General features: G+C 42.7%; 1 protein-coding gene across 2 annotated transcripts in view; it reads left to right on the top strand.

The window, feature by feature from the left end:
- Positions 1-25,131, top strand: part of FANCM (FA complementation group M) — a 77,541-nt gene extending 52,410 nt beyond the window's left edge. For both annotated transcript variants that reach the window (XM_054827630.1, XM_054827631.1), the window contains 10 exons: positions 10,432-12,412; positions 14,151-14,230; positions 14,338-14,403; positions 15,198-15,335; positions 17,966-18,122; positions 19,151-19,257; positions 20,860-21,423; positions 22,163-22,547; positions 24,097-24,388; positions 24,870-25,131. In XM_054827630.1, the coding sequence (XP_054683605.1) occupies positions 10,432-12,412; positions 14,151-14,230; positions 14,338-14,403; positions 15,198-15,335; positions 17,966-18,122; positions 19,151-19,257; positions 20,860-21,423; positions 22,163-22,547; positions 24,097-24,388; positions 24,870-25,017 (3,918 nt within the window). In that variant the 3' untranslated portion in view covers positions 25,018-25,131. The remainder of the gene's footprint in view (positions 1-10,431; positions 12,413-14,150; positions 14,231-14,337; positions 14,404-15,197; positions 15,336-17,965; positions 18,123-19,150; positions 19,258-20,859; positions 21,424-22,162; positions 22,548-24,096; positions 24,389-24,869) is intronic.
- Positions 25,132-27,715: the final 2,584 nt, after the last annotated feature.

The raw sequence follows: 27,715 nt of genomic DNA, 5'->3' as shown, positions 1-27,715 counted from the left end.
CATCCCCTGCACTGCTCTTGCCCACAAAGCAGGTTACATTGTCATAAAAGGCTGTTTCAAATTCTTCATCCCCACGCTTTCTGTTTGCCTCTTGGGATATTCTCTGGAAAGCTTGAATGTTTCCTTACTAGCCTGATTTGAAGTTTGTACTTTAAACTTAAAATTGGAATAAATATAACATTCATGTAGTATTCTGATTTCACACATTTAGATTTTCCTTTATGATATAGTATTCCCAACACTATTGCATATAAAATTGTTCCCATCAGGCTCTTTCGAAAATTAAGCAAGCTTTTCCAAAAACTGATTATGCCGCGTTGCCCATAGCCAGACCTACAGGAAGGCACGGGTGGTTTACTTTGGCAGTAACTACTACACTGATTTTTTTTCATATTGTAGAGTGCTTGCTGTTAGAATTAAAAATTAAAAAACCACAAAAGTAGAATAAAATTAAAGAAACCTAGAGATGTATAGGCAATGTTTTGAATTTCTGCATACCTACTAAGGCATAGGTGCGTATGTCTTGCCTGTATCCCTGACCGATGCTGTGTAGGTACGATTAGCTGTGCGGGCAAAATTCCACCGCCTGACAGAACTGCCTGCGTTTGCAAGTGCGGGGCTGTACAACATCAGGCCCGTGTCTTTTTCTGCCACTGTGTTTTCATGAGCACTTCAGTGTGAGATTGGGAAAACCAGGAGGTTTGAAATCTCACTTTCCTGCCAAACTGGAATTTAACCCTGCATAGCGTCCCGCTCTGTTTCAGAGCGAGACCCCAGGAGGCATTGTGCTTGCCCACGGCACAGGCAGCTGCCTCCTGCGTTAGCTTCGTGTGCTGCGGCCAGATTAACGTATCCCCAGATGCATTACGTGTTCTCAATATACAGCGCACAGACTGGGAGTCTTAACTCAGTAATTGTTTTAGCAGTGATTCAGAGGTTTTGCAAGTATGTACTGTGCATCCAAGTTCCTACTATAAATACTCTATAGCCAAATATACCCCTGCTAATCTGTCTGACGTTCATTTACAGTTCTTAATAGCAAAGGGATTTAAGACAAATACGAGTCAAATCTATTTCCTTAAATAAATAAGATATTGAACTTCAAACCACAGTTCTATTGATTATTTTCTTACTGAGAGATAGAATATAAAACCAGACAAATCATTATTTTACCATGAATATCCAAATGATCTGGAAGTTTCTGATGAAACTAATTATTTCTTGGGAAGAATCTCATTCAGGGATTAGTAATAATACAAGCCAGCTCAGGAGGTATTTGTGTGTTCTTTATGAGTGTTCTCTGTTCTCTTATGGAAGGAAGCTCAGGAATTCACTGATGTGTAGCTTTCCCTTCCTTGTACTCATTCAGTGATTCCAAGAAACCTCCTATGCAGTTGTGTTTTGTGTAATAGATTTAAAAAAAAGTTAATTAAAAGACTTAGATATATTTAAATAGATGAAGTGAAAATGTTTGGGAAAATTTTTTTATATTGTATTTATATGCTCTTAAAAACTTGGAGAAGAAGTTGGCACAATGAAAAGAAAATAAAAAAGGAGAAGAAATCCCAAACACGAACCCTGGAACAGGCACATCCACTGCAGAAAAGCCTTTAATGCCTGTGTGGCTTTATTACTACAGCAACGAGAACTGGGCAGATGGGATTGGATTTTCTGCTAGCTACGAGCAGGGATTTTTTTGTGTAACATGGTAACAAATCAAGTTGTCCTTATGCAAAATAATTCAATAGCTTTTAAGCATTTTTGAAAATTAAACTGTACTGTTTGGAAACAAGGTCAAGGCAAAGCAATCATTTTTATTGAAATGATATTTGTCCAAGTTTCTGAGGATAAGTAACAGGAAATACTGAAGTGCAAGTGCATTTTTATATTTCTGGGAGGGAGTCAATTCTTCATGACTTTTAAAAAGTCGTAATGTTGTCAAATGTGGGAGGATGACTGTGGGTGTCTTTTTCCCATTTCACAGTTGGCAGTGTGAAGTCACTCGGATTAACTATTCTCCCTAGAAAGACAAAAGAAAACCCAAAGACTCCCCTTAGAAGGATCATCTCTCTTTCTCACTCAAGTGGTCCCTGATACCAACACCTTGGGAGCCAGGCTTTAGGAAGTGAACCTGGAACAACTGCCACTAAAATCATCTGTCCTTTTATCATCTGCCTTAGGTTGCCTTGAAGGAGTCATGGGATGAAATGTCTGACAGCAGCAAAAATGTTCCCAGGATACCCTAAAATTCCAAAGAACCCACAAAGACTTTCCATGATTATGAAGTTTTAAATCAGACATGTTTTGGGGGGAAACCACAGTGTTTCCAGCCAGCTGTGACTTTCTTCCCAGGAGACACTGAATGCAAAGTTAAAAATGGTTCAAATAAGGACAGTGAATTTTATTGGGTTTTTTGACCCTCATTGCCAATAGGATGTCTCTGGCTAAAATCCTGATCTGAGATGTGGCGAGAATTCTTCCCCAGCCAGCAGAAAGTCATCTAAGACATCAAATGGTGTTTCATTACAGTGTTTAAGAGAGTAACACTCTCATCAGGAGTGCACTTCCTGGCGTGAAGGTGGAGGGACGTTTGTTTTGTTCTTGGACAGTAAGGCTGCCAGGCACAACCTGCAAGACCAGAAATCTCAGCTCTCCAATTAAAATAGTTTCTTTGTGCCATATTGATTCTTCTGATCTTGTTGCCAAATGGTTTCAGCCTGAACACTAATTGAGACCTGGTTGAGATTGTTCAGACCTTTATTTGCAGGTGCTTTCTGGTTTTAATGATCCCGTGGGGTTTTGTGCTCACAGTGAGAATGGAGAAGTCAGAGTGATTAGGCAAAGGATTTTGGGGTGTCAGCCATGTGCAAAGGGCAAGGGGATTGAGCAGATCGTGTGGCACCTGGAAGGGCTTAGCTGTGTTAATTTGAGGTAACGTATCTACTCTGTTCAGGGGTGACTGAGTGCTCCTGTCCTGTGCTGCCTGAAACCTCCTGCAGCCCTCGTGCCATGGGTTCAGGCACACCAGCCAGAAATATTCTTTCCACCTAAGTTAAATGATCTGTTTTCTGGAAAAATCTCCATAATATTACATCTTATGGAAACCAAATAAAATATCAAGTATGTGATACGGGGTTGCCAACTTGAATCTACAGACAAGAGAAACTTCATGTGTGTTCTGTGTATGGTGCATATAACACCATCGAATACAGCTTCCTGCCTTTGGTGGGTTTTTATTACTGATGTAGGCACTCCTGATCTCCCTCCCTGCTGTCAGGAGAATAGCAGAGCGCGGATCGATTCTGGCTACTGTTGACTTTAGTTGGGTTTGTTCCATTGTTGTTTTATTTGTTGAGGAAGGTGTGCGTGTGTACAGTAATTTTGCATTTAGGTTTCTGGATTTAAAATAGTTGCATGCTGTTTTTCACAAACTATCAAAATATTTATGTACATGAATAATTGGTTGGTTTTTCCTTAAGCTCTTACAGAAGACTGGTTTGGCAAAACTTTTACAGTAAGCGTGCCAAGTCTAAACTGGCGATCCATTCGTATAGTCTTGGAACTCTTGCAGGAGCTAATATACACCAAGTGTCTTTGAAGGTACTGTTTCTGTTTTGAGAGAGGAAAATATTTAAAAATTGTTGTTTAATGTTATAATAATGCACTGGTGACAAAGTTTAGTGCAATATAATCACATTTAGAACACTGAACTGCTACTGCAGTTGAAGAACTGCTTTTAGATGCAACAGTCCTGCTGTCTGCTTGGATGTCCCTGCTGCTGCTTGTATGTTTAGTATTATTGGCATGGAAATGCCGTAAGCTTCAGAAGTTATTATGGTCACAGGGATCCAGGAATGCTTGGCTATCCGTATTTTCATGGAAATGATGTATCGGTGTCCAGGCCGTTGCTGTATGGAGGTCCCCCCCTCCCTGTGTATCTCCACAGTACTGAGCACGGGGCCATCCCAGGGCAGGGAGTTGGACAGCAATGTCAGCTTTAATCTACCTGTGACGTCAGATAACAGCACAACCTGCACTTACCAGGTCAGACGCCTTTAATATTAACTAGCTGTCACTCCTGTCCAGAAAGTTTTATAAAATAAGCAGTTACTAAACCATAGATTAATTTATTTTCTGACACTTCAGATCGTCTTGAACATTGACTCTTGCCTCTGTAGCCTCTTAATGATACCTGTTCCCATACCGCTAGGGTACACACCCCATATTTTGCTAATAAATCTTCCTTTTTAGGGATCTTTTGAGTGTTTTTATTGTGTAGCTGTGTTTGCTGTATAGCCAGACACCCTCTCAAATCAGAGTATCGGTAAAATAAGTACAAGCAGATAAATGAATAGCGGCCAGTTGCTACTAAGCAGGAGCAGACAGTAACCCTTCCAGAATTCCCAGCCGCATAGATCAGCCTGGTGTCGGAGGTGTCAGACACAGACCTGGGTTCTGAAGAAGGGTGTCGGGGGTTTGCGTGGGAGAGGGTTTGTGATTCACTCTAGGCAAGCTGCCTGAAAGCAAAAAAGCAATAGAGTTAGTAGATACATCAATGCTGTGATATCGTTAGGAAGAGAAATGTCACGGCTTTGGTAGAGGGAAATTGTGGTTTCTGTGTCCCTTAGGCTTCTTTCATGAATCTACTAAATATATTTTTAAGGGTTCTCTGATGGAATATACGTGAACTTCCAAAGAAAGTTTTTGATGTTGTTGCTTCCCCTAGAGCCTCTTCTGGAAACCAAGTACTCACAGAATAGGAGGGTTTGATTATTCTATTCCTGGCCTGTACTCAGATGACAGGGAGGTTAGCAGGGAAATCACATAAGCATCAAAATTGTTTAACCTATTTGCTAAATGGTTTAGAAAAGGGATAATTTTTACAGCAGTAAAAAATTATATTTGGTGATAAAAGTAAAAGATGGTCATAAATTTCATGAAGAATTACCATGTGAGCATGTTCTAAAAAGCTGGAGAATTAAATTCTGTACCAGTTAGTTCAAAGATGAATGAAGGAAAAAGCTGCCTTAGCCAGGAAAGAGTTGTTTTGGATAATTCTGTGTAAACATTATTTAATGATCACTGTTAATCAAATAAAGGGATTGGAATGTCAGAAATTAGTAGAAAAAGTAATATAAAATAAAGCAGAAAAAATTACATCATGGTAAAAATGTCATATGCACATACCTTGTATACAGTGAAAGTCCATCCACTGCCGTTAAGGTCATTGGTGTAGACATGATTTTTTGCCAGTGTATGCCCACTATAAGTAGCCCAGATGGACATGTTTTGGGGAAGAAGCATTCTACAATTTCTTTATTTCTAGACTTTGTCAGTTCTTGGTCAGGTACAGTACACTGGGTTAAAGCAGCCTTTGTGGGTATTTGTCCTCTTGCATTCTTGTGCTTCAGTCTCATTGCTGGGCACTAATAAATACTGAATAGTACATACTTCTACGTTAAACCATTTCAGAGAGGAACATAATATTTTACTGCCTGCAGCCCAGTTTGTCAAGCAGGCAAGCAGGATTCCTGAAAGGCAGAAGCTCTCTCTGTAGGAAGGAGAGGAGCTGGAGAGGACACGCTTTGCTTTCACTATCCTCCAAAAGTCTTCCACTGCAATTGAAGTGCAGTTTAGCTTCCTCCGGGAGCGTGTGTTAACATATCCAATATAGTAAAAGAAATAATTATAGCCTGGGAGATGTTTGTGAGCCTTAAAAAAGTGTTTGTGGGGAGAGGGGGAGAACGGCCATGGCTGAGAGCATTTGAGGCATAGCATTTTGTTGTCCAGAATAAAGGAAAGGGTGTTTTCTGCGTGTTGAGGGCAAACACAGGGGTTTTCCCTTGAGTATTAAGGAATCAACTGATCACCTATAAGGAAGAAATTGTAACCACCTGTCATCCGAATAGATTGGAATATGCTGCTTTGATATCTGTGCTCTCCCTACTCGTGCAAAGTACTGTGTGAAAACCACCAGCTTTACTGTTGTAATTTTTGTTCATGTTCATGCTAAACCAGAAGTTAACCAGAAAACGTACCCATGTGACCGAGTGCATTGGCAGTGTTGACTCCACGGGATTTAATGCTCAGTATGAAAGCTGAAAATCCAAAAGCCTTTCTTCCCTAGATCTAACCAAAACCAGTTCTGAAAATGGGTTCTGCCTTGTGTCAGAAGACTTAAATGCTTCTTTTACCTCCATTTCAATCAAGCTTTTGCTTAAAGAAGTTAAATTTGTTAAAATCTATATTGTGTCTATTTACAGACTTATCTTTCCACTTTTAAATAGCAAGATCACCAGGGTTTTGGCAGACATCTGAATCTCATTAGAAAATGTACATCCAAAGCAGCTTAATAGATGAGAGAGGTTAATTTTAATTTTGATAGTAGATGCCTTAAATCTAAATGCTAGAAAAGAAAGTGTGTATATACATATATTTGTTAGAAATGAAAATTTTAATATCTTAAGTTTACTTTTTCCTTTTTATTTTGTATATTAAAAAACTATTTCTTTTTAAACTGAATCAGTAATTGTAAGCAAGGTCATTGATTTAGTACAATAATATGAGATATGCCTGTTTTTCTACTCCTGCATGGCCTGTTTACTGAGTAGCTGGTACACACTGGAGCTTACTAGGTTATAGAAGAGCTTATCAGGTAATTTAAGATTCTACAAGTTTTACACATTCAGGCTAAAATGTGATAATTAGAATTCTGTCCTTTCACTCCGTCAGTATTAACTACACTCACTGGGAAAAAGTATTTTGTTTGAGAGAAAGTATTTTGAATGACTAAGTAGAACTAGAACAGTTATATAACTCCATGTAAGCCTGAAATTAGGTGACTAAAGTTCATCCCAGATGCTAAATTTGTTTTCTGGACTGTTGTCCTGGCACACAGCAGTTCTGCTGGACTTGTTTCTTTTTTTTTTTTCTTTTTTTTTTCTCCCAAGTTAGAACAGAATCATGGGTATATGCTGTGACCTAATGAAGTTCTTCAGTGTAACAACTCCTTACTCCTCCTGCTTTCTGTGTTGTACCCAATCACTTATCCATGCAAGAAATTCCCATTTTGCGCTCTCTGTTTAAGTTTCTTTAAAGATTTTGGCAGGGACTTTTTGAAAGCCTTTCAGAAAGCTGGGAAGATGGTATGCATGAGGGCATCGCAATGGTTTTGCTTGTTGGTCTCTTCAAAGAAATCTAATGGGTTTGTAAGGTCTGATTTTTTTGTTTTGTTTTGTTTTCAAAAGCAATATTGACTCTTCTGAAGAAGACTCATCTGGTAATTATGTTATTTGTTATAGCTTCTACTAATTTATTCAGGATGGAGATAAGGTTAGCAACCTATTAGCTTCCTTCCTGACTGTTAAAAAATGGCATCACATTTGCCACCTCCTAGTTCCTGAGGTCTGTAAGAAGAGATTGCATACCCCTGTTACCAATTCAGGGACTTCATTCTTGAGTTTCTTTAGGTCCTTTGGATGACATGATATGGTTCTGTTACCTCTTACCATCCTACACATACAGCTTTGCGTTTGGCCGTATGAAAACATAAATGATTTGCTCTTATCTGCTCTACCTCTGGTCCAGTTGTGATATGAATTATCCTTTGACCTACTCACAGCCCTCATCTTTTCCTGCAGGTTTGATTAGTTTTGGGTTACTTAAAAATGCAGAACAATACTGGGCCAAGAATGATCTGTGCTGCGCCTCTTAGAAGTGTATTGGGTGGGCAAGAGCGTCTCCTACTTCTGTTTCAGTAAGGTTTAGTGGTTTGGCAACTAATCAATCTTTAATCCATTTAATATACATTGTGTTCCTATAATGCTTGGATACTTTAATTGAAATATTATGCAACATTCAGTCATTACTTACATAAATTGAAACAGATATCATCAACAGCGTTACCTTGTCAACCAACTGTGTAATCTCCTCAGATGACATTTGTGAAGGTAATTGGACCAGATTGAGTTGGTTGTTATTTGTTACTGCTCTTTGATTTCATACAAAGACTTCCATATCTTGATTCGGGGCTTTGACTCAGCTTGAGGGAAACTAATTATTTAGAGCCTACACATATTGAAGTCCTCCTTTAGCCCTTTCATAGTAATTGTTTTGTTCACTATTTTGGTATTCAGACTTCTTATAAGTCAGCCTGTATAGTCTGGGGATCTCCTTGGACATGTCTTTTTAAAAAACCCTAACTTTTAGGTTTTTTGGATATGTTTATAAATGGACAGCCTGAGTGTAGGCAATACGTGTGCAGCAGCTGAGTAACATCGTCTGTAGTGACACATGGAGTAGGTGTTTCACAGCCCTTGGAGATGAATCTCTAGCAATTGAACTTCCTCCCTCTACCGTTCTACTGTGCTGCCCATATAGAAATTGCATACGTTGTTGCTGAGACACCACTGTCTTTGTTGGAAACAGGATTTGTAACCAGCTCTGCCCCAACCCCAAAACAGCCTGTAGACAGATTCTTCTTTATTTAGTCTGTCTGTGATCCTTTCTGTGGCATGTGTATGAAGTTAGGGATAAAATCGAAATACTGATTTTTTAAGTATTTTCATTATTATTATTACTGAGAGTGAAAGAATGCTGTTAATACTGGATAGTATGCTTTATCTACTGCAACCACAGAGGATCCAAAACTGTGTTAGGATGTGTTCAGTCTTCAAATGCATGGAAGACAGCTTCGAATCCTGTTTTCAGGAAGACATTTAGACAAGGCAGGCAGCAGTCATTTTAGGTATGGTTATTTCTGCCTTGTGTAATGGGGTAGAAGGACTTCCCAGAGTATTTTTCAAACCTTGTTTTCCATGATTGACTCCTCTGGCTCCTGTAAGGAGACTCGCAGTAAAGGTTGATTAACAGAAGCTGCAGGTGTATCACCTGTGGAAACTCCGACTGTTGAATTTCTTCACAATCTCTTTTAGAAGAAACACCTCAGTGGTCCCGGGGGTCCCAGTTTTATCAAGATGTTGGTGTCAGTGTGATTGGTTAGAGCAGCTCTGGAAACTTTCTTAGCGGCTTAATTACACAGAGACCAGGTGTTGGAAGAAATGAGAAGTCACGGTTATGCCCACAGGAGAAGACTCTGCACGTTGCGTGGGTACATGCGATAGGGAGTGAAGGGTCCAGCTTGTGAGGAGCTCAAGGAGGATGGAAGGTGACTATACGCTACTGGAAGATAGAGATGTTGCTGGAGTTCGAATAGTGACTACCAGCATGGCTAGCACAAGCTGAAGTAGAGCTGCTCTGGTAATATTCTCGTGCGACAGTGAGGAGGGGTTCAGGAGGTTATGACTATGAGTACCATATCTTTTTCTTACATCTGGTAAGGCTTTTGGAGAATATAACCTGTATAGGAAGCACGTAACCTCTTAGTGTAAAAGTCAGTTTTATCACCCACTATACCTGTAAAGGTACCTTGTTTAATTTCAGGGATTAACGAATCTAGGGATTCATCTGACTAAACTGCCAAAATATAATTGTACCTTCTGTTTAGATCTTGCATCCTCATTTTTATTTTTTATTAGTGAAACGGGTTTGAACTTTGAAGAAATGTTTCAAACTACTGTTTTCAGAGCCTTATTTGATCCTTACTGTTCCTTTTGGAGATTGCATGCCTTAATTTTGAAATCTTAATTTAAAAGAGAGAATGAGAAGGACAATAAATAAATAAATAGCTTTTCAATCCAGGCAGTGCTTGTATGGATATCTAACTGGGAGTGATGTCAAAGTCTATTGTGCTTTTTTCAAGTGTGTTTTTAAGAGTTGGTTCCCTAGGTCAGTGTCTTTTTGAACAGAACATTAATGAGCATCTGTGGGGGAAAAAAAAAAGTTCAGAGTACATAAGTGAGAAATTCTTAATGTGCCATCAATGGCAATAGCCAAATTACAAACAGTAGTACAAAAAGAACAGAGAAGTCTAGGTTCACTTGTGCTTGAAGAAGGGTTTCTTCTGCTCACAGCACCTTTCTCAATTTGCTAGTCCTCCCAGAACTACAGCCTGGAAACAATAGCCTGTCTGGGGGTATAATACCTTGCACATTTTATTAGCGAAGTGAAGTTGTTTGCTGTTAATGTTCTAGGAACTGCAACTCAACTGCACGACACAGATGTATGAGGCAGAACACTGTGCCTTGGTGCTCTGTTAAATGCCATCTTTATTTATGCATGGTCTCTTTTGTTTTTTCTAAAGCATGGATTTGCAGTTAAGCTGCCAGCAAACTTTTTCTTTGAAAGTTCTGACCTTAAATGCAAAGCACTTTCCTTTTGATTTTTTGTTTGTTTGTTTTTGTTTTGTTTTTCCTCTTTCTAATAAACTTTAGGAGTATGAAAACATTTGTCACTTGTTTTAAATATCCTTATGACAGGTCCTTGTAAGCCTGTATGTGTTTATAGTAAATATTACACTGTGTTTGTCACCAGGGAGATTGCAGCTATGAACTGGAGGTTCATCCTCACTTACATACTGAAGACGTTAATATTCAAAGGAATAAAAGTCATCTTTCCATGACCAACTCCACATTTAATCAGAAAGCCTGCTCATCTAGAAAAGATATGGCACACAGAGCAAAAGTAAAACCATTTTTACCTGATACAAATGATAATGGGAGTGAATTCTTTTCCACATTTAAAATAACAAAAACAAAGACTCCCAAAAGAAATTCCAGATTAAATGTTGAAGTGCCTGAGTTGCCTACAGATAGTAATACTTCGGCTTCCTGCTCAGCAAGAAGGCTTGCTGAAGAAAGTACTGACCAGGGCAGTCAAAAGGATGAGGAACTAGAGGTGACATTTGACTTAAATGAATTTATTGACCTATGTGACGACAGTGAAAGTACTCTAGTTCATGAAAGTGCAGGAAAGGAATACAAACCTGTAGGTAAAGCTTGTCAATCACTGGGGATGAACCACATGGATTCGGGTTATAGTAGCTTCACAACTGGGAAATCACCTGCGTCGTCTGACTTGTTTTATCTTCCTGAATCATACGTGGATTCATTTGCGCTTGTGAGACCATCTGAGGAGCCTTCTTGGTTAAAAGGAATATTTTCCCGTGTAAAAAGGTTTTTATCACAGTCTCCTCCCTCTTTGAATAAACTTCATGATTTTGAAAACATGATGAGAAATGAAGAAAGAGTATGTCCTTTTCAAAATGTTATTTCTGATCGTTATTCAGAGAGACTTCAGGACAAAGTCTTTCCCGCATCCTCAGAAGCTGATCCTTCACTGCCGCTCTTTGAGAATCCTGAACTGAAAGTCACCAGTGAATTGTGTGCTTCTGTAAGTACCCGTTTTTCAAAAACTGTATTGTCATCTGAGACTGCTGCTGTTAAAGCCAAAGAGGAACTTCACTGGAATGACAGCTTTGATAGTCTGTTTGACAATGAAGAATTCACTGAAATTCAAAAGAAAACTCCAACAATAAATCACACTCTGACAAATACCCCTTCAAATAAGGATTTTGTTCAAGAAGATAAAGATCTTGAAATGAACAAGAAAAGTGTAATTATTGATGAAGAGAAGAGTATACATTTCTTTGAAGATGACCACATTTGTGACACAAATAATGAAAGTTTTTCTATGAGCAACAAGCATTTAGTCAAGTCAGATTCAGGTGAGAATGTTGTTAGGCCAGTTGCAGAGCGAGGCTCCGAGTGGATTCCTTCAGAGGTGTGCTGCGTGAACGCTGACAAAACCTGCAAGGAGCAGCCAGTAAGCCGTCAAACCACAACCATGGAGATGTCGGGTGATGTGAGCATGACCGAGCAGTTTCTGGATAGTGATGATCTTTATGACTGTTCTCAAGAACTGTTTTCTGTTAACTTTGATCTGGGATTTTCCGTTGAAGAGTGTGAGAACGAAATCTTTGAAGAAGCTATAAATACTAATAAAAGCAGAAAATTAAATGGTGCCTCAGGGAGTCCTGCAAGTGTTAAATCCAGTGAAGATAAAAAAAATTTACTGAATAGCTCCAGACTTGAAACATCGCCAAAACAGGTTTGCGAAAGTCTTGAGAAAAGAGACATTTCCACACCATTGCCATTCCAGAGTAGGAGCAGGAGTGGTAGAGAAGGGGCTGCGGATCCTACCACTGCAGTGCCTTTCCTGAGGTCAGGAGACAGAAGAACGGGAAGTGCATCACCTAGAGCTTTGGCTTCTGCACTCTCTACCCCAACAAGTAGAAAGGTTGTGAATACTGAATCTATCAGAAGAAATCCTATGAAAGTCTTCTCTAGTACCAAGGAGGAAATTCCAGAGGTGCCTCTTACAGATGAAGTAAATTCAAGCCCACATAGGCAGAACTTTGGGCGTTCAGCCACGGATGCTCTTGATTCCCTTTTAGGAAGGACTGAAAACCTGGAAGACACCAACCTTCATAGTTCACGTGTGTTTCTTGCTGAAGGTAGGGATTTCCATGGTACAGTTAGTTAATATCTTCATGTTTAAATAACGTACAATCTAGGGTCTTTTGGATCCTCGGTTTGGTTTTATGACTTAGATGGGAAGGATGAAAGGAATAGGGGAATAATGGTTATAATACTAGGATTTGGCTCACTGAGGAGAACCTTAACCCTGCATACGAGCTCAGCCATTTGAGGCAGAACTGCATGCATGCATGTTGGAGGAAGTACATGGAATTAAACCTCCCGTACCTCTTCACAAGTGCCAGCAGTGCAACCATGGGAGACAAAATTGTGTGAGCTATAGCTGCTTTAAAGTCCTTTCTTAATCCTCTCAGCATCTGATTCGTAATCGTCTGGATCTGTTGCACTTCAGTCCCTGAATCCATGCCCTCATATTTTCCTATCATTGTTCCCGAGGAATAGAAACTCTACTGATGGATTTCTTTCAGTTTAGTTGCATGCCAACCAACTTGTATTTAAAATTTTCTGATTATAACTTCAGCACAAACCTTGATTGTCTTAAAAATATCAACTGTTTGTAGGCTCTGTTCTGCTTTTTATTTCCTCCCTTCTCTCTCCCTTTCTGTCTTTTTCTGGTTTAGGACCAATATATCATAAAAAAATATTTTGTACTAAAATATTGCCAATATATAAATGACCGTTGTTCTTCACTCGTAGGTCACTTACAGGTATCATTCACACCCTTTGTCGTGTTTATCTCTGAATAACCTTGAATTAGTTTCAAAATAATTCAGGCTTAACAGTACTTGGTCTGATTCATAGGGCACATTGAGTTTTTCTGAATGGTTTTGTTACTATCCTTAAACATTGAAACAAAGCATAAACAGTCCCTTTGGTGGTGAAAGCATCTTTTTTTCCTTCTGTTTGAATTTGTCTGATAGTTATATTTTCTGAAGGTGAGTGATTGTTGAATGCCACCTTTCTTCCTGAATCATCACACCTTCACACTGATATGTTGGTTTGCTAGATTAAAAAAATCATAATCTATTTAATAAAAAAACAACCCAAACAAACACAAAAAAACCCCAAACAAAAACCAAAGCCACAAAACCCCCAAATTGCTGTTTTACAACTGCAGGGTTAATACTGAACCTAGATCAGGTTGTTAAGGGCTTTGTCCAGTCGGGTCTTGAAAACCTGCCCAGACAGTGCGTGTTGTTGGAATGATAGTTAGTGATATATAGAATCATAGAATCCCAGACTGGTCTGAGTTGGAAGGGACCTCAAAGATCATCCAGTTCCAACCCCCTGCCATGGGCAGGGACACCCTCCACTGGACCAGGTTGCCCAAAGCCTGCAGTTGTTTGAAAAGGAATTGGAAGGAGGAGTTTTTAGTGAGTTCTGGTTTTGTTTCAGTGCACCCAAAGGGATCTGTGTTACAAAATTCTTCCAGAAGTGTAACTCTTACTCAGTTTTTAAGGGCTTCTTCTCTTGGTTTCATTTTTCACCTCCCTTTTTCTGTATCTGTACTGCCTGGGGTAATCAATTCCACGCAGAGACTCTCCAGGGAAGTAGGATTTATTGTACATCTCTGCTGGAGATTATTTATTTTGATTAAGAAGGCTAAAGAGAACAATATTTGCCGCATAGATCGATAAGTAATCTCCTTTGTAGGTACTTTTATAAGAGACACAGATTTTGATCGCTCAGTTATAGCAAAATTGTATTGTGAAAAATGCATTTTCTTGTGAATGTTGTTTACTATTTTTTCTGTAGGAACCAGCAGCGAGAGCGAAGAAGAGATCGTTTTCCAGAGAAAAAATAGGAAAAAAAAGAACGTTTTGAAGTCTCCTGATGTGAGTCTTTGAAAAAGAAAAAATAGACAAGAGAAGCAAAATAACAAGGAAGTCAAACACCAAAACAAAAATCCTCTTTGCGATTGTACTTATTTCTGTTTACATAGGTAAATGACAGTGATTTTGAATCGCCAATTCGTGCCATCAGAAAACGTCGACACCCGCCTAACATGGTTAGTAAGTGCTTTGGTGAGACAGAAGAAAAATAATGCAAACCCATTTATGGAGTATGTATTTAAACATTTACTCATTCTCCAGTCAGTAGGAAAGTGTTCTTATTAAAAATAATATGCCATCTGACTTAAGGCATATTAGAATGTAATTGCTTTCCTTCCTTCAATTCTTTCCCGACGTCTCCAAGGATAATTTTGTAGTTGTTGTTTGGCAGTGAATTACTGTTACACACAGGAGAGATGAGCCTCTACTGTTATAGGCAGTAAAATCACCTTTGTTCCACAAAGCTTTAAATCAAAAAAAAAAAAAGTTCATGTCACATTTGACCTGATTTTTCCTCCAAATAACAAGTTCTTCTGTTCCTTTTGAATTTAATAAGATGATTAGCATTATCGTGTTATTTTGCCATAGCAAATCAATCCAAAAAATCAGTTGTTGCTTAAAAAACCCGAGACTTGCAGTCAACAAGTCGATGTCCAAGTGGAGACCAGGGCCGAGTGCCGTTCCTCAGGGGTCGCTGTTGGGACCAGCGCTGTTTTACATCTTTGTCAGCACCATGGGCAGTGGGATCAGATGCGCCCTCAGCGAGTTGCTTGATGACACCAGGCTGTGTGGTGGGTCAACACGCTGGAGGGAAGGGATGCCATCCAGAGGGACCTGGACAGGCTGGAGAGGTGGGACCATGCGAACCGCATGGAGTTCAACAAGGCCAAGGGCGAGGTCCTGCACGTGAGTCGGCGCAATCCCAAGCACAACTCTCATTTATTAAAGTGTTTGTGAAATGTTCCTCTAGTCAGACATGTCCAGTGATGACAGCATGGATTTCCACAAGACTTCAAGTAGGACCACAAATAGCAGCTCAGCAGCCCCTAACAAAAAGCAGCTGACAAGTACGAAACGGCAAAAGGTCAAGAGCAATTTTACATACAAGGTATGTGACGTTACCTGTCTCTTTTAATACACTGAAGGTCATATTTGGAGCTGTTTGCGTTGAAATTGTAATGCAGATCATGGCTGTGCTTTGTTATATGTGTGTGTGTGTGTATGTAAGAGCACATTTGCAACATTGCAAAACCTAGGTCAGATCAATGATTCTTTGAAGATAAACAGCATGTGTTACCAAACAAAAACAAAAAAAGAGACAGAAAGAGACTTAGTGAGATTCTACTTTCTGTTCAAACTGCAAGAATGAACTGAAAATATTTTATAATTTGTCTATATTTAAATTTATAAAAACCATGAAAACACGAGAAATGTTGACTGCTAGTTTCACATACTTAAGACAGAAAGTCACTGTACTGAGTCACTGATGCTTGAGCTTGTGTGTATTTTATGGCCTAAAAAATGGAACTTCTATTTTATGGCCTTTTGTAGGATCTCATGGTACCACGGTATTATGGTAGGCATGCAGTTGGGCAGTTGTTTGCTTTTAAGACATTATTTAGGAGGGTTGAGGCTCGTACAAGGTTGTTGCAAACATTCGAGATGAAATCTTGAAACACTGGATAATGATCTGAACCTTCACATCCCTTTCCTGACTTTCAGAGAAATCTGCAGGGCCCTGCCTCATAATGTTCTGAAGCAAAATAAGAATTTACATTACAAGTAGAAGATAGTCAAAGATTAGTCAGACTCAGGAAGCTCAGGTACTTGTCCAGAACTTACGCAATTAGGATTATATGAATTTACCACCTACACTAATGGTTTCAAGTTTGGACATCTTAAGACAGCAATGGTCCCTCAACCCTAAAGCTTCAATCTTAATTTAGTATTTCACACTTTAATCTGTCACTGCATCAGGAATGGATGCAGGGCCAGAACCATATATTCATAGTAAACTGAAAAGCTGTTAAAGACACATGGATGTGGTTCTTCTAGGCAGAAATTACTCTAATAAGGGCTCCGGGGCACATTCTGTTGGATATTTTTTATGTTTTAAAGATAATCCTCCTTGTGGAGACTTCCCTATAGTATCAGTATTTTATGTTCTGGAATACAAAGATTAGGTAGGTGAAAAATCCATTTTTCAATTTTATTTAAACATTTATTTTTTTTTATGTGAGTCTAAATGGTTCAGAGAAAGAGAGTGTGTTACCTGTATACTTATGAAATTCTACCATGCCTTCACATATCATCTTACCTAAACATTCATAGCGACAAACATGTCAGAATTCCAGATCCACAGAAGATCCAGGACATGAAAACCGTTCTGATCAGGCCACCACCAGTTACGGTGTTCTGTCAGGAGTGCAGGTAATGGAGTCGTAGGTGCAGCAGAGCTCCAGTTAGATTAACAGAGACTGGGAGAAGTCCAAGGTGACCAGAAGAGCCACCGGCACTGAATTCAAAGATTCAAGAAATAATTTAAGAACCTGGAAACTTATTGTTTCCCAAGTGTGACCAGATTCTTGACGGTTAGTTTCTGGTATCACAGTGCTGTTCACGCTGCAGGGTTTGTCCTCTTGCTAGTCCTCCCCAAGTAAGAAGGATTAAGACTAATTGGCAATAACACTGAGAGTTCTTTCCTGTAAACAGGTGACCTCCAGTGTGCTTCAGAATAATCAAAACTGTTCTAGAAAAGGAACTATTAATAATGCCTGTCATTCAGGCTTACTAATTGGTGTAAGCAAATAAATAAAAGACTTAGGAAAATTTGAAAATCAAAGATGTCACTTAGTGTAGCACAAGGCGCCTTAGTCTTCCACGTACTAAACTAAAATTTACAGCCTTGTGCTTTTTATTCAAGGTATTTTGAAGGCAAACAAATGTTTTTTTGTTTTTTCCCCCCACATTTTACTTTAGTAATTTATAGCTGAAATTAAGAGAAAAAGTTAGCTTAACATAAAGTATCTCTGACAGAACATCTTTCTGAATTAATTTGTTTTGTTTCCTTGTACATTATTGTGAATGTTTTGTTGTCTGTTTTTGATGGAACTTAGTACCCAGGATTGTACCATGTCTCCTGGACTGCAGTTCACCTGTGAAGTGCGTCCTCTTTCCTGAAAGACGAGCATTTTCTCAGTAATGAGTTGTCTGATGAATTCATGAAACAGTTAATCCTAAGTCTTAAACAGAAAAGGGCAAACCAGCATGAAATCTGTATCTGAAGTTTCTAGTGGACTTGGGTTCAGAGTAATCCAGCACTTCAAAATCAAAACAGATTTTTGAAAGCAAATAAAATGAGTAAAACTAGATTTATAAGTTACAAAATAACCTAATATTTTTGGGTAGCTTAGCTACAATGCGTTAGTAAACTTTGCCCGTACTATTAACGAGTCTACGTGCAAACCGTGCTATACACTGAGGTCACCTTCGGCCAGTGCTTTGAAATGGAGACCAGCTTCACCTGTCCGTGCTGGTGGGACAGCCACTGGACTTTGTGTTCTTCACATCACCTTTCCCTGTGAGGGATTCTCTTTTCAAAGCCAGAAGCCTGATATCTGTGACCCTCTAAGCAGCTGACGTTCTGAAATCATGAACTGATTTAATTAGAGGTCTCATATCTAACATTAATTAATTGGGAGCCAACTTCTAAAATTTTGTTTGGACTTTTTTCTTTAGAAAGCAGCAAGACAGTTTTTAGATGAAGAAGCTGAGCTGTCCCAGCAAGATGCAGATGGCATTTCATCTGATGAGAGTGACGATGCAGAGAACGAGCTGAACTCTTCACTTGCTCAATTCCTGAACGATGATGTAGAGGTCACGCAAGTGTTAAATGGTGAATGAGGAGACTTGTTTGTGGTCTTAAGATAAGGAGTGTTGCTTAGCAAACGGTATGATAGGCACGGCCATTCGGTCAGCTGTGCCAGCTGTGCCAGCATGTGCCAGCTGGTAAGCAGTAACCTCCTCAGCTGTGGTAAATCAGGTGCTTTCCATTTTCTGTCTGTACCTTCTCTGGTTATTTTTTAATTCACATGGATTTCTTAGGTAGTAACTTCCTCACTGGAGTCTCTACCGTGCAATAGCTTTGGGCAGGCTGGAGTCAGTTCTTTGAGGATTGCGGTGGCAGGAGATCCCCCTCGCTCAGAGTGAACCACTCCCTCTTACACCATCATGGCCAAACAGAAACACAATTTTCCATTTCACTCAGAAATCTCTGAATCTTCCAGGTCTTCTGTTACAGAGAGACCTAAAGTATGATATGAAATAACACTATGAATGTTAAATTAGTGTCGACACTGACAGAGCTGAGGAGGTAATGCTGGTTTTTGGCCGAGATGCTTTACTTACCCTTGTGCTTTTGAACCTTGTCTCTCCCTGGGATATTTGCATTACTACCATTTCAGATTCCCAGATGTTGCTGAGGATTTTTCTCCTCCACTGAAGCTGTGAGTTGTTCCCTGTAAGATCCTGTGTGGGCTTCAGTAAATCCATCCCTTTCTCACACAGTATCTGAAATTAGTTGTCGTGTCTGGTTTGGGAGACTTGCAACACGGAAAACTGAGTGATTTGGGTTTCCTGTGGCTAATATTGCCCTTCTGCCTGCTACAGGCATCCCGAGCTCTGCCTGCTGAGAAAACCTCCTACACGGCAGCTTTCATGACGGCAAGCTGGGTAGCCCTAGTCCTTTGCGTTGGGATTTTCAGAGATGGCTGGAGAATTGCAAATGTTTCTTTTGTGCAATACAGGGTTTGAGGAGACTATAAAGGAATTACTTAATATGGAAAACATGATGTATCAATAATGAATTAAAAATTATATCCTTAATAATACCGTATTCTCTTTTATCTTCTTGTTTTAATTCAGACTGTGAGATGAAAGGAGTTTACCTGAAATCTGTGCGTAGTCCAGCTCTTGGCAATAGATACAAAATGGTTCATCGTGAATTCAACAGCATGGCGATTTTCTCACAGGTATGAAATGAAATGAAATGACTGCTCTCCTTGTGAAATTCCCATTGCGTGTGACCGTATTTAGGTTCTAATCCTACTTTGAAGTGTAGTTTCCAGCCTATTGTTGATAAATAATAAGTTCTAACAAAAGACTATTGGCTTCATTTTGATTTTTAAGTTAAAGTGTGCAGACACTCATAGAATCACAGAATCGTTTTGGTTGGAAAAGACCCTTAAGATCATCAATTCCAACCGTTACCCCAGCACTGCCCAGCCCCCCACTCACCCCTGTCCCCAAGCACCACATCTACACGGCTGTTAAATCCCTCCAGGGATGGGGACCCCACCACTGCCCTGGGCAGCCTGTCCTGGTGCTTGACAACCCTTTGGGTAAAGACATTTTTCCTAATACCCGATCAATTCTGTCATGCTTTGAGAGAAGCATACAGACTCCATTCTTCAGCTGGTGAGAGGCTGTCAACCAGTCTGAAGTGAAAGCATCTCGATTCCTGGTTGTCTTTTCACTGAAGAGTGGAGCTGCTGTGGTGATCATTGTTGAACTGTGTAGGACTGCATGGTGCTTCCAGGGTCGGAAGCTTTTCTCCCCCTCTCTGCTGTCTTCTGCTGTCACAAAGGACACAGACTGACATCTCCTGAGGAAGAGTCCTCTCACCCAGCATGTGATGTTTCCAGTCTCTGAACCGAGTTCCCGGTTTGGTGAAACAAGCAGCCCCCGGATAGAGGTGCGACAGTTTGGGCCTGTTACCCGCTTATACGTCAGACTGCCCTGCGCTGCTTTTGCCAGACAAGCAGCAGTGCCAACAGGTCACATTTTCTCTAGCAATTAGATGGTTAGCTCCTGAAATGTAAGTTTGGAACCAGTCATGAGAAAAGTAAGGTAGCGTACTTAGCAGAGCTTGTTGCTGCTCCTCAGCGCTCTCTGGCAGGGTGCCTCTGGCTGTCCAGTGTCTCGGTGTTGCAGGAGATCGACCCTTTACGTGGTCTCCAGCTGTTAGTTGTGCCCCTGCTGCCTGGGGTAACTACTGAGCATGAATGACTCCCAAAGCAGATCCTTTGCCAAGCTCTTGTCCTATTACATACAGTATCATCATGCACTAATTCTGTCTGCTCCTAGAAGTGCCAGGGAAACGTTGCTGGATTTTCATAAAGGAGCTTCTTTTGAGTTGTGGACTTCTTATCCTGGCTGCTCCCGGCTTGGTTCCCCCTCCGTGTGAATGCTGCATGGTGCTCGGCTGAGACGTTTCCTACGTGATCCGTCTCCTGGGTTCTGTTCTACTCCGAACTCTTCAAACAGCACGTGACATAAATCACTTGTACAGTATTTTTTAGCTACTTAATTTTCCCTTGTTATTTCATAGAGACCAAAGAAATCACAGAGTTGGAAAAACAGGTGCTCAGGATGGTTCCTTATCCCCCTCCAGTTTTTTTTCTGTTTCCTGTATTCCTGTTTTTTATATCACCTTCAGCAAAATAAGAGACATCTATATTTGATGAAAAGGATAAACCACTTTTTTTTTTTTTGTTAACACACAAAATGAGGAGAAGGAGCAAAATCATTACAGTGTTTCAAAACTAACAGCTTTGGTATTCCCCTCCCCTCAGATTCCTGAGCAAGACCAGACTTACGCAGAAGACAGTTTCTGTGTCAGAGAGGAGGAAGAGGAAACTTGCCAAGAAAGTGGATCTAGTGAGGAGGAAGTGTGTGTTAATTTTGATCTCCTAAATAATGAGAGTTTTACTAGTGGAAGAAAACAATACCTTACTCGCCGCAGAAAAAAATTAAACCAGGCCAGGATGGAAGAGAACTCCTCTGTCCCAGTGCGAAAGAAACCATCCCGAATTATTGTTCTCAGTGATTCCAGCGGGGAAGAAACAAGTGTCAGCACTGAGAAGCCCAAGAAAACAGACTGTTTCTGGGCAGAACAGGAAAATACTAAGTCACCCAAGTCATTGCCTTCAGTCTCTTCTGCACAGCGCACAAAAATTGCTGGGGACATCAGTGCTCATCAGTCCGTGGAGAGTAAGAGCGAGACGCTTCTCAGCTTGAAAGCATCAGTATCTGAAATGTTGGATTTTCACCCAGAGCATCAAGTCAGGAGCACACACTGTCCGCCAGCGGTCACTACTTCTGCTCTGGGGAAAGAGGATCTCCAGGCTCCCACTGAGGTCAGTGTCAGTCCAAAACAAGGACCTCCCCCTCACCCCACGTGTGCGAAGGAATCCCACGCGAGGGGAACCTGGCCTGTGGCACTGGTGTTTGAGGGCTGCCAGCAGTACCGCAGCGAGTGAGTGCGCTTCTGTGGTAGAGGAGCAGGTCCATCCCGCTTGTACTGCTCTGCATCATCTCCCCTCCCGTGGCACCGGAGGCCTCTGTGCTCCCAGGGTGACGTAGGGAGCATCCTAGCAGTCAGCAAATAAACCCGGGGCATTGGATACTGTCCTGAGTCTGACAGTCATGGAGAGTGTCCGCTAATTCTTTGCGGTTTGTAGTTATAAAATACCTGTTCGCTGTCCTAAGTTAAGACCCTTCATCATCTGAGGTTGGATTCCTGATCTCTTAGGCTTTTCTGCCTGATTTCTGTCGTTTACAGTGTTCAGTTTTTGAACTCATTAGTGAAGGCTGCATGCTTTTGTCATTCAAGCTGCTAAATAATTAGATCAGCTAATTTTGGAGATTATTTATAGGAAAGTGTTAATCTGAAAGTGTTAACACTTCGCAAGATCAAAAAATACCTTTTTTAAAAAAAGAGTTTATTAATTGTTTTTTTGGAAAAACAAACGTGGAACAAATCGTATCTGTTAAGCATCAGTATTTGAAACCTGTATTTTTTATTAGCGTGTTTTTTCTTTGGCTTTGTGCTTCTGTGATCTCTTAGAAATACTGTGTGATTTTTGACATTGACAGCTGGAAAGTTCTTTGAAGAGCACCTGTAGGAGCACTTCAGTTCCATCTTGTTCTGCTTCCACAAACCCCTCTTCAGCTACAGCTCTGTTTTCACGTGACCCTCTGGAGAAAAAACCTTCACTCTGTATTCTGGTAGACAGCCGGGAGATCTCCTCTGGAGCGGAGGTGATTTCTTCCCTGAAGGCAGTTCACGCAGTAAAGGTGCAGGTTTGCTCGCTGAGCAGCAGCGATTACATCGTGAGCAACCGCATGGCAGTGGAGAGGAAATTTCTGTCAGAATTACTGAACTCTGTGAACAGGAATAAAGTCACCCAGCGGATCCAGCGCCTGCAGAGCATGTTCGAGAGAGTATGTGTGATTGTGGAAAAGGACAGGATTAAACCAGGTAGGTGTTCCCAGGCGGGGGCGGCGCAGGGACGCGCTGCTCTGCTCCAGGACTGGCCACGCTGGCTTTGTCTGGAATACAGGATGGAAAGGAGATTGGAAACCTGTGTTTTAGTCTCTAGGAGTAATACATTAATGAGGTCACCAGCTGAACGTTAACATTTGTTTAGCTTTTGAGGGCCACTTAATGTAGGCAGAGACACACAGCTGGATCCAGAGGGATACATACATTGCTTACTGATTACTGAGGCAAGGAAAAGCAAGTTAACTCAAACATCGTTCACTGACCATATTAATATGGGCAAAAAAACCCCCCAACTTCAAGACAGATTTCAAGAAGGTGAAAATAGTAGAATAAAGTAACAAGCACAACCTTATCTATGCTCAGCACTAAAATAATAGTGGAATCAAGAAAAATATTTTTTCATGCAGTAACCTAAGGAGCGGTATCTGTCCAACTGTACGGGAACACTCACGGTTTAGAACCAGGGAGAATGGCAGCCAGCCTGAACGCACCATCCCACATGTTAAGTCCGCCTCCAAGTTGTAGAGACCAAACCAGGTGATGGCTGACTGCAAAAGATAATCCACTGAATGAAATCAGTTCTTAGAAAAAGACAAAAAGAGCCCTCCTGCAAGGAGTTACTTTGGGAAGCCTGTGCATTGCCTCGTGTCACAAAGCACACAAGAGAGGAGTCTCAAAGACGCCTCCTGACTTGATTAAACATTTGTGGAAAATTCAAGACTATTTCTTTATTTATATAGTTTGGACAAGCCATTTGTTTTTATCCTAAGATCCAAATTATGTAATCAACGATTTCACTAACTGTCTATTCTCCCTGCCATCCTGAAAATAATTGAGAGGTCTTGCTTGCACCTGCTTCACAGAAGATGGAATTAGAGCTCACGGCTCCAATTAAATTACAGATGTTCTGGGACATAAAACTCCACTATTGAAATCAAATTGTTGTGGGTGCAGCTTTGTTTTTGTGACATAAATCTAATTTATTGATAGTTCAGATATGGAAACGATGATAGAATCGGTCACTGAAGATGTAGCTTCTCGGAGGGGGCTGTAGATAAGTGGATTGTGTTTGAGCTGCCTTTTTACCCTGCTGCTGAAGGTGTCGTTCATTTCCCTTGGTTTTGTCCAGTTTTTCTCATTACGCTGTTTCCAGAATGCTGCTTGTTTCTTGTTTGACACAGAGGTCAAGTGCATCTTTACTTTTGTAGCTTTACCAAACCTTGTCTGATTTCTGTGGTCTGTCCTGTTCTTCATCTCTGAACATGTATTCCTCCCAATCCTCTCTCCTAATGACATTTAATTTGCATTTTCAGCGTTAATTCCTAAACTGTACCTCTCAAATAATCGAGAAATGCTGCTCCCATGACCTGTCCTGCCTTCTTTCCCTGAGATGTTTTCCCTCATGTTGTTTTTGTTTGTGAGCTCCCAAAGCAGGGGATCTTTGAGCCATTTTGTTCAGATTTTTCACAGTAACTTAGCACTTAAAGTAAAATCTCACAGAGTTTTCTGTATTATCACTCTGCAGGAGAAACGTCACGATTTTTCCAGAGGACGCAGTACTACGATGGCGTGCTCTCAGCCTTGGTCCAGGCTGGGGTCCGAATTCTTTTCAGCTCTTGCCAAGAGGAAACTGCCGGTTTGCTGAAAGACCTGGCTTTGGTGGAACAAAGGAAAAATGCCGGCATTTGCGTGCCAACAGAGGTGGAGGGTCACAAACGGGAAATGCTCAACTTCTACCTGAGTGTTCCTAATCTGAGCTACCTGGCTGCTCTCAATATGTGCCATCACTTTGGGTCCGTGAAGCAGATGGTCAACAGGTAACAGCAGAGATGTACGGCAGGTGCCCTGAGGCCTGGCTTCCCTTTCGCTCCTGTCCCAGCCGGGACCTCCTGCTGGGGTAGCTGCTCAGATCCTTTCTGCACCCCTGTTACTGCCGGAGCACCCCAGGAGCGCTTCTGTCTCCGCACCGATCCTGCCCTGCTCTTCACGCAGCTCTGTCTCTTCCAGCTGAGCAGAGCAGGACACTGACGTGGGCTTTGCTTCCACCACCCCTCCCACTGCCCTAACTTTTCCTTTCCCAGCATTCTGTTTTCTCTGCAGCTCTTGGGCTTCTTACTCTGGTGTGCTCACAGCCTTCCGAAACCTGACGAGGTGACCACCAGCAGCTCGTGGTGTTCCTGTCACTCTCTTCATGCCGAACACGTCTGCCCAATGGCAGTTTCCCCTTCTGTCTGGGTGCTGCTCGCTGGCCACCAAAGAGCAGCAGGTGAGGTGCCGTCCTGCTGTGGTCTCTTACAGCTCCCCGCTGGACATCGCCACCGGCGCCCAGGTCAGCCCGCAGAAGGCAGAGGAGATCTACCGCTACCTCCACTATGGTTTTGATGTGCAGATGCTGCCCGAGAACCTCTGTGCTAAGGGGAGAAGCAATGGAGCTGCCAGGAGCTGAGGGAAGTGGAACTTGGGTTCCAGAGCCCCAGGCTGTTTTCTTCTAACTGCACTTTACTGAGTTTTCATTCACTGTAAAATATGTAAATAAATCCTTGCAGAAACATCAGGGGTTTTTTGCACGCTACATCCCTGTCCATTTGTCACCTAATGCCTGCTGTGTCACGCACGCCAGTCCCTCCACTGCTGCTGCCCAGGCACCTGGCTGTCAGCACGGGGTGAGCGTGCAGAGTAAGGTGCGTGGCTCTGGTAAGGGCTGGGTTTTGTTTAGAATAGAATGGTTTGGGTGGGAAGGGACCTCAAAGCCCATTGAGTTCCAACTGTCTCATGGGCAGGGACACCCTCCACTAGCCCAGGTTGCCCAAAGCCCCATCCAACCTGGCCTTGAACACTGCCAGGGAGCCAGGGGCAGCCACAGCTTCTCTGGGCACCCTGTGCCAGGGCCTCAGCACCCTCACAGGGAAGGATTTCTGCCTCACATCCCATCTCCATCTCCCCTCCTGCAGCTTCAGGCCATTCCCCTTGGCCTGTCACTCCCTGCCCTTGGCACCAGCCCCTCTCCAGCTTTCCTGGAGCCCCTGCAGGGACTGGAAGGGGCTCGAAGGTCTCCCCACAGCCTTCTCTTCTCCAGGCTGAACAGCCCAACTCTCTCAGCCTGAGGTCTCCAGAGCAGAGGTGCTCCAGCCCTCACATCATCTCCATGGCCTCCTCTGGACTCCCTCCAACAGCTCCATGTCCTCCTTGTCCTGGGGACCCCCGAGCTGGACGCAGCACTGCAGGGGGGTCTCACCAGAGCGGAGCAGAGGGGCAGAATCCCCTCCCTCGACCTGCTGGTCACGCTGCTGGACACGCAGCCCAGGACACGGGTGGCTTTCTGGGCTGCCAGCGCATGTTGCTGGCTCATGTTGAGCTTCTCGTCCCCCAACACCCCAAGTCCTTCTCCTCAGGGCTGCTCTCCATCTGTTCTCTGCCCAGCCTGTAGTTGTGCTTGGGATTGCCCTGACCGATGTGCAGGACCTTGCCCTTGGCCTTGTTGAACTCCATGCAGTTGGCATGGTCCCACCTCTCCAACCTGTCCAGGTCCCTCTGGATGGCATCCCTTCCCTCCAGTTAGCTGGGTATATTTATTCTTCTTGCCCAGCACCCTGAAAGGTTTATTAGGTTTGACGTGGGGAGGGATGGGCTCAGGGCAGCAAGTAAAGTTGTCCCTTGTCCTGGCCCCAAGCTGCTGCCATCTCCTCTCCTGAGCACTGCTGCAGTGCTCCCTCCCGCTCTGGCTGGAGGGATGCCCCTGGTGAAGCCTTCCTTGCTGTGGGACAGTATATTGAGTTTGCATGGCAGGGTTTTGGTAGCAGGGGGGGCTACAGGGGTGGCTTCTGTGAGAAGCTGCCAGAAGCTTCCCCTGTGTCTGACAGAGCCAATGCCAGCCGGCTCCAAGATGGATCCGCCCCTGGCCTAGGCCGAGCCCATCAGCGCCTCTGTGATAACATAGTTAAGGGGGGGGGGGAACAAAACCAACAAGTTAGTTGGGGGGGGCTTTTGAGGCCAGAGAGAGGAGTGAGAAGATGTAAGAAACTCTGCAGACACCCAGGTCAGTGAGGAAGGAGGGGGAGGAGGAGCTCCAGACACCAGAGCAGAGATCCCCCTGCAGCCCGTGGTGAAGGCCATGGTGAAGCAGGCTGTCCCCCTGCAGCCCATGGAGGAAGGATGAGGGGGTGTAGAGATTCCACCTGCAGCCCGTGGAGGACCCCACGCCGGAGCAGGTGGAGGCACCTGAAGGAGGCTGTGGGAAGCCCACACAGGAGTAAGTTTCTGGCAGGACCTGTGGCCCCATGGAGAGAGGAGCCCACGCCAGGGCAGGTTTGCTGGCAGGACTTGTGACCCTGTGGGGGACCCCACGCTGGAGCAGTTTGCTCCTGCAGGTCTGCACCCCATGGGAGAGACCACGCTGGAGCAGTTCATGAAGAACTGCAGCCCATAGGAAGGACTCACGTTGGAGAAGTTCGTGTCCTGTGAGAGGGACTCCATGCTGGAGCAGGGGCAGAGTGTGAGGATCCTCCCCCTGAGGATGAAGAAGCGGCAGAAACACCGTGTGATGAACTGACCGTAACCCCCATTCCCCGTCCCCCTGTGCCGCTGAGGGGGGGAAGGTTGAAGCCGGGAGTGAAGTTGAGCCCGGGAAGATGGGAGGGGTGGGGGGAGGTGTTTTAAGAGTTGATTTTATTTCTCATTCCTCTACTCTGTTTTGCCTAGTAATAAATTAGATGAATTCCCTCTCTAAGTTTGGTCTGTTTTGCTCGTGACAACAACTAGTGAGTGATCTCTCCCTGTCCTTATCCTGACCTACAAGCATTTCGTTATGCCTTTTCTCCCCTGTTTGGTGAATGAGGGGAGTGAGAGAGCGGCTCTGGTGGGCACCTGGCCCTCAGCCTGGGTCAACCCACCCCAGCCAGGCTGTGGCGTGTTGCTGCCACACTGTGGCTACCGGGCAGAAGAACGGTTTGGTTTTATCCCTTCCTCTCCCTCTCTGGCACCTGCTCCTGAAGAGGCCCGTACAGAAGAGAGGGAAATTATCAGAGATAACTAACCTCGTGACACATGAGGTGTGGGGCTCTAATACAGACCAGCACCAGGCGGGATGTCGGCCCTTCACGGCTTCTTAAAAACAAAACAGAGGATGCAAACGTACAGGCCCGGAG

The sequence above is a fragment of the Grus americana genome, chromosome 5 (genome assembly GCF_028858705.1).
Source record: "Grus americana isolate bGruAme1 chromosome 5, bGruAme1.mat, whole genome shotgun sequence".
Taxonomy (NCBI): Eukaryota; Metazoa; Chordata; class Aves; order Gruiformes; family Gruidae; genus Grus; species Grus americana.
The sequence above is the reverse complement of the archived record's forward strand: the minus strand, read 5'-3'. Positions and strand labels throughout refer to the sequence as shown.